At 40.7% G+C, this 12,807-nt stretch overlaps 1 protein-coding gene across 1 annotated transcript; it reads right to left on the bottom strand.

Annotated features, from left to right (window-relative positions):
• Window positions 1-1,784: 1,784 nt before the first annotated feature.
• Window positions 1,785-12,268, bottom strand: LOC130910323 (sperm-associated antigen 1A-like). Its single transcript, XM_057827519.1, has 8 exons — window positions 11,954-12,268; window positions 11,733-11,832; window positions 11,510-11,662; window positions 8,407-8,564; window positions 8,000-8,141; window positions 7,815-7,941; window positions 3,957-4,116; window positions 1,785-3,872 (listed from the first exon to the last, which is right to left on the bottom strand). Exons 1-7 carry the CDS (start codon window positions 12,222-12,224, stop codon window positions 3,982-3,984), a joined length of 1,086 nt encoding a protein of 361 aa, XP_057683502.1. The 5' UTR covers window positions 12,225-12,268; the 3' UTR covers window positions 1,785-3,872; window positions 3,957-3,981.
• Window positions 12,269-12,807: the final 539 nt, after the last annotated feature.

Raw genomic sequence — 12,807 nt, 5'->3', positions numbered from 1 at the left:
CATATGAAAAGAGGCAGACCAGAGGGCAGTGTATCCACCCTAATCAATAAAACTAAACCATTTCAACGGCACTAAACGAATACTCAAAGCAACAAAATTTAATTCGAATATTTTTTTTGTAATCGAATATTCGAGTTAATCGATTAATTGTTGCAGCACTAAATACAGGTTTGATTGGCTAATGACTAGAACTCACACAATCATGACAGAAATACATGTCAACATGCCACCTCCTCCGCCCCCTTCGAAGAGGAGTGATTTTTTTTTTTTCAGCCAGCAGCAGCCACTGTAAGTAATGTAAGAAGACGTTGAAGACTGTATCATAGCATATTGCGCCATGCCCATATCTAGCCATGTTTGTGTGGTTTCCTATGGCGAACTGGGCGGATGACTCCCTGTTCGTACCAGCTCTTAAGGTCTCAACTTGAGATGTTTTTCTGATGGGAAATTCCCAGGTTGTGCTAGAGTTTTGGCGCCACCCTTTCAACAGTATAAAAGACTTGCCTCGTATTTATCTATGCACAATTGCTAGAACGCAACCTTTGCCTGTATTGCATTTGTGCCCAGAATATTCTGTTTGTATAAGGAAACCTGTTCATCTCTAGCCTCTGATTTACCTGTATTCTCACCGGCCGAAATTCAATGAACACGCGAAGGACAAAAGAGAGAAAATGGCGTCCTTTAAAACGTGGTGACCCCGACGTGGTTTCGGGCTGAGTTGTTGGTTAGCAGACAGAACATCGGGCACCCGTACAATTGGCGAGGTAAGGACATTTATCCTCCAAATTGATCTTTTGTCTGTTGACTAATACAAGGCAAGGATTTATGTTGCCTAATTGAGACTAAAATTATTAAATTATGGGCATGGCGTAATATGCTATGATAGTCTTCAACTATGTTGTGAAGGTGGGAACACACTGCCAATTTTGCTACCGAAAGTCTGACCCGCATCAGAGTTAGCATGACATTAAACTGTGTGAATTTGCTAACCTGCAAAACTCAAGTAGAAAGCTGTTTAGCTAAGGTTAATTTATAATATGTTCAAATTAATAATATGTTCAAATTAGGGCTGTCAAAATTATCGCGTTACCGCGCGGTAATTAATTTTTTAAATTAATCACGTTAAAATATTTGAGGCAATTAACGCACATGTCCCGCTCAGACAGATTTAAATGACAGTAGAGTGAAATGCCCACTTGTTAATTGTTTTATGGAGTTTTGCCGCCCTCTGCTGGCGCTTGGGTGCGACTAATTTTATAGGCTTCAGCACCCATGAGCATTGTGTAAGTAATTATTGACAATGGCGGGCTACTAGTTTATTTTTTGATTGAAAATTTTACAAATTTTATTAAAACGAAAACATTCAGAGGGGTTTTAATATAAAATTATCTATAACTTGTACTAACATTTATCTTTTAAGAACTACAAGTCTTTTCTATCCGTGGATCGCTTTAACAGAATGTTAATGCCATCTTGATGATTTATTGTTATAATAAATACAGTCCCTATGTACCGTATGTTGAATGTATATATCCATCTTTCCATTCCAACAATTTATTTTACAGAATATATACAGTGCCTTGCAAAAGTATTCGGCCCCCTTGAATCTTGCAACCTTTCGCCACATTTCAGGCTTCAAACATAAAGACATGAAATTTAATTTTTTTTTCAAGCATCAACTACAAGTGGGACACAATCGTGAAGTGGAACAACATTTATTGGATAATTTAAACTTTTTTAACAAATAAAAAACTGAAAAGTGGGGCGTGCAATATTATTCGGCCCCTTTACTTTCAGTGCAGCAAACTCACTCCAGAAGTTCAGTGAGGATCTCTGAATGATCCAATGTTGTCCTAAATGACCGATGATGATAAATAGAATCCACCTGTGTGTAATCAAGTCTCCGTATAAATGCACCTGCTCTGTGATAGTCTCAGGGTTCTGTTTCAAGTGCAGAGAGCATTATGAAAACCAAGGAACACACCAGGCAGGTCCGAGATACTGTTGTGGAGAAGTTTAAAGCCGGATTTGGATACAAAAAGATTTCCCAAGCTTTAAACATCTCAAGGAGCACTGTGCAAGCCATCATATTGAAATGGAAGGAGCATCAGACCACTGCAAATCTACCAAGACCCGGCCGTCCTTCCAAACTTTCTTCTCAAACAAGGAGAAAACTGATCAGAGATGCAGCCAAGAGGCCCATGATCACTCTGGATGAACTGCAGAGATCTACAGCTGAGGTGGGAGAGTCTGTCCATAGGACAACAATCAGTCGTACACTGCACAAATCTGGCCTTTATGGAAGAGTGGCAAGAAGAAAGCCATTTCTCAAAGATATCCATAAAAAGTCTCGTTTAAAGTTTGCCACAAGCCACCCGGGAGACACACCAAACATGTGGAAGAAGGTGCTCTGGTCAGATGAAACCAATATTGAACTTTTTGGCCACAATGCAAAACGATATGTTTGGCGTAAAAGCAACACAGCTCATCACCCTGAACACACCATCCCCACTGTCAAACATGGTGGTGGCAGCATCATGGTTTGGGCCTGCTTTTCTTCAGCAGGGACAGGGAAAATGGTTAAAATTGACGGGAAGATGGATGCAGCCAAATACAGGAACATTCTGGAAGAAAACCTGGTGGTATCTGCACAACACCTGAGACTGGGACGGAGATTTATCTTCCAACAGGACAATGATCCAAAACATAAAGCCAAATCTACAATGGAATGGTTCAAAAATAAACGTATCCAGGTGTTAGAATGGCCAAGTCGAAGTCCAGACCTGAATCCAATCGAGAATCTGTGGAAAGAGCTGAAGACTGCTGTTCACAAACACTCTCCATCCAACCTTACTGAGTTCGAGCTGTTTTGCAAGGAAGAATGGGCAAGAATGTCAGTCTCTCGATGTGCAAAACTGATAGAAACATACCCCAAGCGACTTGCAGCTGTAATTGGAGCAAAAGGTGGCGCTACAAAGTATTAACGCAAGGGGGCCGAATACGCCCCACTTTTCAGTTTTTTATTTGTTAAAAAAGTTTAAATTATCCAATAAATTTTGTTCCACTTCACGATTGTGTCCCACTTGTTGTTGATTCTTGACAAAAAATTAAAATTTTATATCTTTATGTTTGAAGCCTGAAATGTGGCGAAAGGTTGCAAGGTTCAAGGGGGCCAAATACTTTTGCAAGGCACTGTATATCATTTACAGAAAAATATGGCATATTTTATAGATGGTTTGAATTGCAATTAATTGCGATTAATTACGATTAATTAATTTTTAAGATGTAATTAACTCGATTAAAAATTTTAATAGTTTGACAGCCCTAGTTCAAATATTGCAATTTAAATTTGATAATAAAATCCAGACATGTATTCTGGAAATTTTCAAAAATGTTTTTTAAGTAGTTTTTGAAAACAAAGGTTTATCACCTGAACTAATACATATTAAAGTTAGCAGATGTATTTTGCATTGATCATTTAGCCTATCAAATAATTAGGTTCATATTTATGAGAAATGTAGCCCTGTTCAATAATTTGTCTGCTGTCAATGTCCCGTCCCCCAGCAAAAAAGTCAACACGCAAGTTATGGTATATCGTCCCTGCCAATATTGAGACCAAACCTACGCCCTTGCCTCCCAGTCAAAACTGATTGGACATCTATAATAACTGTCAATTGCAGCCATCCCAGTTCAAATGGATTTGTTGTTTAACACAGTGCCTGTGAATGAGTTAAGTGAATCAAACTGAACTACTGTACTGAAGTTCCTCAAAACTGAAATGTGGTCAATCTGGTTTAAATCTCGGTAAGGCACACTCAGCCACTTCCGTTTGTGTTCCGCATTGCGTCATCAGTGATGTTGGCTCATCACACCTGCAGGGTAAAAGAAGCAAGAGCAAGTCAGATTTATCTCGTGGACAAAAGTAGTGTTTTAATTGAAATTAGGTCTTCATAAACCTGAACAGAAGTGATATTTTGGTGTCTACGTGTGCGCCGTGTCGTCCATGAGGCTTCGTCTCAGAAGTGCGGTCACCTCTAGTAGCTCCTTCTCAGCCTCCCTGACGTTGGGGTCTAATTGAAGGACCTCTTGTAGGTCGCCGCTAGCCGACAGGTAGTCCTGAACAGCAAGGAGATCAGGTTAGAGCAGTGGATAGCAAATATTTCTGATTTGATCTCTAGTAAGGGTGGGAAGAAGCAGTGGTGAGTGAAATACTCACTTTTTTCCACTTTAGTAAAAATAAAGCTACATGAGCAAGATAATACTTAAAGAAACACTAGGTTTCAGTTTTGGTCAATTTAAGCGACACAAGTGGACAAAAAGCGGTAGTGTTTTGCCTTAAGACTGTGTTTCCCATGAGGACCAGCGCACTGTGTCGTAACATACGAATTTCCCGATCGCCTGCAGATGAATTAAACGACACTTCTGTTTCCAGCGGCTGTGTGAAAGATGAATCGTGAAGATCTGCCATTTTTGCAGATTTACGCTAAAGCGTTCGCATCGACTTCCGCTTTATAATGAATGGGTAAAGGGGGACGCGACTTATGCTGGAAAGCTGTCAGCACATTTGTAGTTTTTTGTGTGGCGGGGTTCCTGCAACCTTCCTCAAAGTTAGTTAGCACCGGTGAAAGTGATACACACCCCCCTCAAGATAAAGAGGTGTCATACAACTAGTTGTCAGTCGATATATCATCACAAATGTTATGAAAATACAGTATTTCATGAAGGTTAAAACGTTACCTAGTGTTAAATACAAGTACAGTGGGGCAAATAAGTATTTAGTCAACCACCAATTGCGCAAGTTCTCCTTCTTGAAAAGATTAGAGAGGCCTGTAATTGTCAACATGGGTAAACCTCAACCATGAGAGACAGAATGTGGGAGAAAAAAAAAACAAAATCAGATTGTTTGATTTTTAAAGAATTTATTTCCAAATTAGAGTGGAAAATAAGTATTTGGTCACCTACAAAAAAGCAAGATTTCTGGCTGTCAAAGAGGTCTAACTTCTTCTAACGAGGTCTAACAAGGCTCTGCTCGTTACCTGTATTAATGGCACCTGTTTTAACTCATTATTAGAGGTGGGAATCTTTGGGCACCTAACGATTCAATTACGATTACGATTCAGAGACTCCGATTCGATTATAAATCTATTATTAATGCCCCCCCGCCCCATTTTTTTTAATGTTTTGTATATTTGTTCCAAAATTGTTCAAAAATCCTCTCAGGGTAAATAAACCAAACTACTATTTTAGTATCAAGTTACCAGTTAAAAACAGTAAATAAAATACTCAAGTCCCCATTCTGTATCAGCAGCTTTAAACTACATTCAATTAATTTAATGTTGTGAATCAACCGTTAAAGTTGTTAAAATTGCACCCGTTATTCCAAAATTTCCCTCATGTCTACTTTCGACATGTGAAAGGTTTAAAACTGTTTCATCATTTAAAGATAGACTCAAGTCAAGATTTTGCTGAATTAGGGGTATTTTAGATAAAAAGTAATTAGGTTCTCTACAACAGAGCCTTCTAGAGAAGTCTACTGCTTTAAGATGGCGCCTGTTTACTAGCGCGGGAAAGTGTCATTTCACATCTAGTCTAGGTATATGTGATATCTACCATAGCCGTATGTTGCCGTATGTTTGTAGCAACTAGCAACTGGGCGCTGTTTGTAGCGGCTGACGGCCGCAGTCAGGTATTATTGTTTGTTTTTTTTTACCTAGCGGCATTAGCTGCACATGATATTTACTCTCAGTCCGTTCCTCATTGCGTTTGTTTTTTTTTACCTAGCGGCATTAGCTGCACATGATATTTACTCTCAGTCCGTTCCTCATTGCGTCCCGAAGACTGCGCTGACTTCGTTTTATTTCCACTTTACCTGGTATAATTCAATAATCAGAATTTGGATGTTTGTGAATCGTTCTCGAATCTTCCACGGCCGAATCGCGAATAATCTAAGAATCAGAAATTTTGCACGCCTCTACTCATTATCGGTATAAAAGACACCTGTCCACAAGCTCAGTCAGTCACACTCCAAACTCCACTATGGCCAAGACCAAAGAGCTGTCGAAGGACACCAGAGACAAAATTGTAGACCTGCACCAGGCTGGGAAGACTGAATCTGCAACAGGTAAATTGCTTGGTGTAAAGAAATCAACTGTGGGAGCAATTATTAGAAAATGGAAGACATACAAGACCACTGATAATCTCCCTCGATCTGGGGCTCCATGCAAGCTCTCACCCCGAGTTGTCAAAATGATAACAAGAACGTTGAGCAAAAATCCCAGAACCACATGGGGGGGACCTAGTGAATGACCTACAGAGAGCTGGGACCACAGTAACAAAGGCTACTATCAGTAACACAATGCGCCGCCAGGGACTCAAATCCGGCACTGCCAGACGTGTCCCCCTGCTGAAGAAAGTACACATCCAGGCCCGTCTGCGGTTCGCTAGAGAGCATTGGATGATCCAGAAGAGGACTGGGAGAATGTGTTATGGTCAGATGAAACCAAAATAGAACTTTTTGGTAGAAATACAGGTTCTCATGTTTGGAGGGGAAAGAATACTGAATTTCATCCGAAGAACACCATACCCACTATGAAGCATGGGGGTAGAAACAACATGCTTTGGGGCTGTTTTTCTGCAAAGACACCAGGACGACTGATCTGTGTAAAGGAAAGAATGAATGGGGCCATGTGTCGAGAGATTTTATGTGAAAATCTCCTTCCATCAGCAAGAGCATTGAAGATGAGACGTGGCTGGGTCTTTCAGCATGACAAATGACCCCAAACACACAACCAGGGCAACAAAGGAGTGGCTTCGTAAGAAGCATTTCAAGGTCCTGGAGTGGTCTAGCCAGTCTCCAGATCTCAACCCCATAGAAAATCTGTGGAGGGAGTTGAAAGTGTTGCCCAACGACAGCCCCAAAACATCAATGCTCTAGAGGAAATCTGCATGGAGGAATGGGCCAAAATACCAGCAACGGTGTGTGAAAAGCTTGTGAAGAGTTACAGAAAACATTTGGCCTCCGTTATTGCCAGCAAAGGGTACATAACAAAGTATTGAGAACTTTTGGTATTGACTAAATACTTATACTCAACCATGATTTGCAAATAAATTCTTAAAAGTAAAACAATGTGAGTTTCTGGGTTTTTTTCCACATTCTGTCTCTAATGGTTGAGGTTTACCCATGTTGACATTTACAGGCCTCTCTAATATTTTCAAGTGGGAGAACATGCACAATTAGTGGTTGACTAAATATTTATTTGCCCCACTGTACCCTCAAGCCAGCCGGCTAGCTTCAAACTAACGTTAGCTACCATTAGCGTTACCGCTTACACTCCCTGCCCACCCTACCCGGGATTGTACCCACAATCCAAGAGGAGGACGTGGCGTGCCTGTGCTTTCATAATGTGAATTATTCTTAAACAAGAATAACATTGAAAAATGCTTGTCTTTATTAAATGCTTCATTGAGTGAGTCCACTCAAATTCACTCACGCTGCCGAGAACAGCCTCTCACACAATGAATGAGTTGCCACAGACTGAGCTATCGTTAGTGTCTAACAAACTAAACGACGATTCACAATTTGTGCCTTCAATCGTACAGCTACCGAGTCTTCTCTCGCCAGATCAAAGCTACAAACCTGTCAATCATTGTTAATTTAGTACCAAACGCCAGCTTAATTGCTGACCAAGAAAAACAGTTTAGTCGCACTGCTTAGCAGGAGGGAGGTGTGAGAGGCTGTAATCATGATCGTGAGCCTTGTATCGAAAGTCTTGAGGTACCTAGAGGTTCCAACTCTTAATATCTAGCAGCGTTACCTGCAGACCCTTGTGTGCTAGCGCCCGTCTGTAGAAGGCTTTCTTGTTGTCGGGCTCCAGGCGGAGAGCTGAGTCGCAGTCCCGCTTGGCCTCCTCGAAGCGGTTCAGCTTCAGTAAGCAGACAGCCCTGCCGGAGGAAGCGCCGTTACTTCAGTCTTTGGTATTGTTGTCATTTCCGTCATTACCTGTTAGTGTAGAGAGCACATTCGTCCGGTTTTAAGGCGAGGCATTGGTCGTATTTGTGCAGAGCGTCTTCAAAGTGACACTTTTTCACCAGCTCGTTGCCTTCGAGTTTTAAGGCATTGAAGCGGGACTCGTTCCGCCTGGCTGAAAGAAAAAAAAGATGGGAATTCTCGCCATGGCAGCTGCCACTGAAGGCGGTAGACGTCTTATTCATTTCGTCTAAATTTAATGGACGTCTATTGCCGTCAATGGCACTGAAACATGATCATGGGTTATGTGAGAGACGCAATGCAGGAGGAAACCTAACCCGGTTTGTTCCATTACAACAACACGGTCTGCATTATTGATGCGTAGCTTTTTACACACCGTCCCGACGTTTTAAGACAAGTCGCCGCCGGTCATGACGGACCTTGGTCGCGTGACGCCCGGGCCGCCCGTTCTTGGGCTTGCCGGATGCTGGCGGGTTTCTGGTGATGTTCCTGCTGAGCAGATAGCGGCACAGTGGGAATTTCTGGAAGCTTTTGACGCCACTGGGGCCCGTCTTGCTCGATTAGCAATCTCGTGATCCTGTGGGGGGAATAAAAATCAATTTAATATAGTGTTACGGTATCTATACGATATTAAAATTTGGTTTGTTTGGAGTGTGTAGTTTTTTAGTAAAATATTTTCTTTTAGTTTAATTTGAATATTTTAGTCTGATATTTAATATTGGGTTAGTTTGGTAAGTCTTAGTTTGATTTTAATTTAGTTTTTCGCAGATAAAAGCATTTTAGAATGACATCGGATAATATCGACATCGGTTTTTCATTATCGGTTTTGGGCCAAAATGCATGTTGCCTTCAAAGTGAATGTCTTCTGGCTTTGTACAAGGACTGGTCACAACATTTTTCACAGAATATTTATTTGGAAAACATTGAAGTTGTTACATTTATCATTATTAAAGCATCCACTGGGGTATCTTACAATACAATTAGCCATAATATGTTAAGTCCACCACCGCATATATCGGTTTAATAACGGTGTCGAATTTTTGGAGTTGGACAATATCGGGAATCCCGATAACAATAACAAGAACAAAAACAACAATTAACCGATTAATCGACAACTATTTTGATAACCAATTAATCATTTAGGACTTTGTTCATATTAAACTTGTCTAAATTCTTGAAATTATAAGATACAGCTTGTTTGTTGATTTATTTGGGTTAATAGGTAAATCTTTAATTCGCGGATAACACTTAATGACATCTGTTGTAAACGTTCATTAATGCCCATGAACGTGACATGTCATAAATATGACGGTTTTATGGAAATCTTATGGTGCCACTATCAAACAAAATGTTACCACATACAATAACTAGCAATTAATGAAACAACTGGAACAGTAACTGAAGAAATAATTAGCACAGAACACGAATTTTGATTGTTATTTACATCTGTTGCACTGCAATGCATGCTAGGAAGCATGTTGGACGATACCGGTTTTGACAGCTGGTGGCAGCAGAGGTTGACTGTCTGCCCCAAGTGATGGCCAAATGAAGCTTCTTGAAGCAATGGTGCTTCATTTAGGTCTAATGACTGTCTTAGGATGCCACTGTCAAATGAAGTTTTACCGATTAATATCGTTTGGTGTAAATATCCCATAATACAGTGAGGATAGCTGCGGCTTATAGTCCAGTGCGGCTTATTTGTTGATTTATTTGGGTTAATATGTAAAACTTTAATTGGTGGATGGCACTTAATGACATCTGTTATAAACGTTCATTAATGCCCATGATAGTGTTATGTCATAATTAACACGGTTTTATGGCAATCTTATGGCGCCACTATCACACAAAGTGTTATCAAATACAATAACTAGCAATTAATGAAACAACTGGAACAGTAACTGAAGAAATAATTAGCACAGAACACTAATTTTGATTGTTATTTACGTCTGTTGCACTGCAATGCATGCCAGGAAGCAAGTTGGATGACAACGGTGTTGCCAGCAGGTGGCAGCAGAGGTTGACTGTCTGCCCCAAATGATGGCCAAATGAAGCTTCTTGAATCAATGACTCTTTGAACCTGTTGGCTGCAAATGAAGCTTCTTGAAGTAATGAAGCTTTCAACCAATTGGCTGCAAACGAAGCTTCTTGAAGCAATGAAGCTTTGAATCAATTGGCTGCAAAGCTTTATTGCTTCAAGAACCTTCATTTGGCCATCCCATGGGGAAGACAGTCAACCTCTGCTGCCATGGTGCTTCATCTCTTCTTATGCAAGTCTGAGGATGCAGCTGTCAAATAAAGTGTTACCGGTTAAATCTTTTGGTGTAATATTCCATAATACAGTGAGGAAAACTGTGGCTTCCAGTGTGGCTTTTCTATGAACAAATGCCATTTACGAGTCCAATTCAGAGGGTGGCGGCTTATGGTCAGGTACACCTTATAATGCGAAAATTACGGTAGTCATACATTTTGTCTTTATTGTTACTTAAAACATGCCTCAGACAACTGCTAGGTAAATTGTGAAAGGTAATTGAAAAAAGTGACATTTATCCAATTAATCGTTTAAACAATCATCCGATTAATCGATTGTGAAAATAATCGTTAGTTGCAGCCTTAATCGGGATAACGGTTATTGGTAAAAAAAAAAAAAAAAAAAAAAAGTCATTTATGGACAACACTAGTATTAGTTTAATTTTAGTTACATTTTTAACATTTAAGTTTTTAGTTCAACTTCAATATTTTATTTTAAATTTAAAAAACTTCATGTAAAATTCATAGAACTGTAATTTTAAGCCTTTTAGAGACAGTGATCACTTCAGTGAACAGCTAGATGATTTATTCTAAGTATCTCTAAAATGTTATAAATAAATTTGAGAGAAGAATCCTGATTTAGGTTATCATAATTCCTGCCTGAAAGGGTTGATTTAATTGTAATTTTAATAATTCATACACAATTTATTACTCTTTAATGTAATTTAGGTGTTTGTTTTCATTACTGTGGACTATAAGCCGCAGCTGTCCTCACTGTATTATGGGATATTTACACCAAAAGATATTAAACGGTAACACTTTATATGACAGTGGCGTCATGTGACTGTCATAAGACCAAATGAACCACCATAAATTGGCTGCAAAGCTTCATTGCTTCAAGAAGCTTCATTTGGCCATCACTGCTCCCTTGGGGGAGACATTCAATCTCTGCTGCCACCTGCTGGCAACACTGTTGTCATCCAACATGCCTCCTAGCATGCATTGCAGCGCTACAGATGTAAATAACACTCAAAATACTTGTTCTGTGCTAATTATTTCTTCAGTTACTGTTCCAGTAGTTTCATTAATTGCTAGTTATGGTATTTGGTAACACTTTATTTGACAGTGGCGCCATAAGACCATTATAATTAAGACATGACACTGCCATGAGCATTACGGATATCATTTTGTGTCAACCGTCAAATTATCTCAGTTTTGAATGGATGTAAAAGATCCGAGCTGGAGCCCGACTCCTCCCATAGTTGGCTGGGGTACCTGTGTACGCTATCGTGGGCCGCTTGTACACCGGCGTCAATTTGCAGGACGGTTTTGTAATCCACGTAGGCCTTGCGATATCGCTCGAGTGACTCGTAGGCCGCCGCTCTGCGCAGCAACGCCTTCAGGTAGAACGGCTGCAGCTCCAGAGCCCTAAGAGGATAACACCGAAGCTTGCTTGTGGGTCACCTCCTCCTCCAATCCCCCTTATAAACATGCTTACTTGGTGCAGTCTTCAATGCAGTCGGAACTATTGCCGACCTTTAGGAAGCAAGCAGCGCGGTTGGAGTAGAGAATGCTCAAGTCCTCGGGGTCGCCGATACCTGTAAGGTTGATTGTGAATGTGAATGTTACTGTGCCATTGACGGCGATAGACGTCCAATCGATTTGGAAATTGCAGATACTAAACTGAAGTTTTTTCAGTGCATGTGTGTGTGAACTGACCCGCTTGAGTGCAGCCGTCAATGGCCTGGCTGTACTTGTCCAACGCATCCCCAAACTGTCCGTGCTTGAAGAGGTGGTTGCCTTCGTTCTTCATGCGGGCCAGGTGGGGCGGGAGACCACCAGCCGGGGCATCCAGATAACTCTGGTCCGGTGAGGGGCGGCGTGACTCAGGGATCACATCGGCGTTTCCGTTTGGCACCCCTTTGGTCCGGTCCAGTCCGGATACGCCCCCTCGCTCGGCGGCTGGGGGTTTCTCCTGCGCGTTCCCCATGCCGCACAGCCTCTGCAGCGTTCCTCCTCTTCCTGAGTGCTCAAAGCTGCAGTGGCTCCATCTGGAAGGGGGTTTCCGTTGGGATACACCCACTGGAAACGTCATTGAGTGTGGGAGGGGCCAAGGCTGTGTTCTGTGCTGTGATGCATGCAGTTCAATGCCTCTTGGTGGAGTCCTTTCTTTAAAATAATTTTAAAAAATGTTAATAGGAGAGTAAAAAATCTAATTTAAAAATTGATTCACATTGGACATAGTGTTCACACTCCAGTGCAAAATTCCATTTTTATTTTTTATTTTTTTTAAAACCATTGTTTTTTATTAGTTTAAAATGTCTTCGTGTGAAATCACAAAAAATGCTTGTGTAAAAGGAATGTAAAAAAAAAAAAACTACATTGAATATAGTCTACAAACTCTTATGGATGATGCTAGATTTATATAAGATTAAATGCACTATATTTTCAACGGCAGTACAAGTCCAATAAAAAGCTGTGGCGCAACTGTACCTGTTATTGCTTTATAGTGGCACTGCCTTGGTTCCACAGCTGCCTTCGTGAACACAAAATTCCTGTATAGACAAGTTTCC

The sequence above is a fragment of the Corythoichthys intestinalis genome, chromosome 22, assembly GCF_030265065.1.
Source record: "Corythoichthys intestinalis isolate RoL2023-P3 chromosome 22, ASM3026506v1, whole genome shotgun sequence".
NCBI classification, from domain to species: domain Eukaryota; kingdom Metazoa; phylum Chordata; class Actinopteri; order Syngnathiformes; family Syngnathidae; genus Corythoichthys; species Corythoichthys intestinalis.
This window is presented reverse-complemented; position numbering and strand designations above follow the sequence as displayed.

Excerpts from the sequence above, each read along its gene's own strand:
- LOC130910323 (XM_057827519.1), bottom strand. The coding sequence starts at position 12,224 with ATGGGGAACGCGCAGGAGAAACCCCCAGCCGCCGAGCGAGGGGGCGTA. Across the intron at positions 11,663-11,732 it reads TGCATTGAAGACTGCACCAA|GGCTCTGGAGCTGCAGCCGT; the intron begins GTAAGCATGTTT and ends TTATCCTCTTAG. Across the intron at positions 7,942-7,999 it reads TGTGCTCTCTACACTAACAG|GGCTGTCTGCTTACTGAAGC; the intron begins GTAATGACGGAA and ends TTCCTCCGGCAG.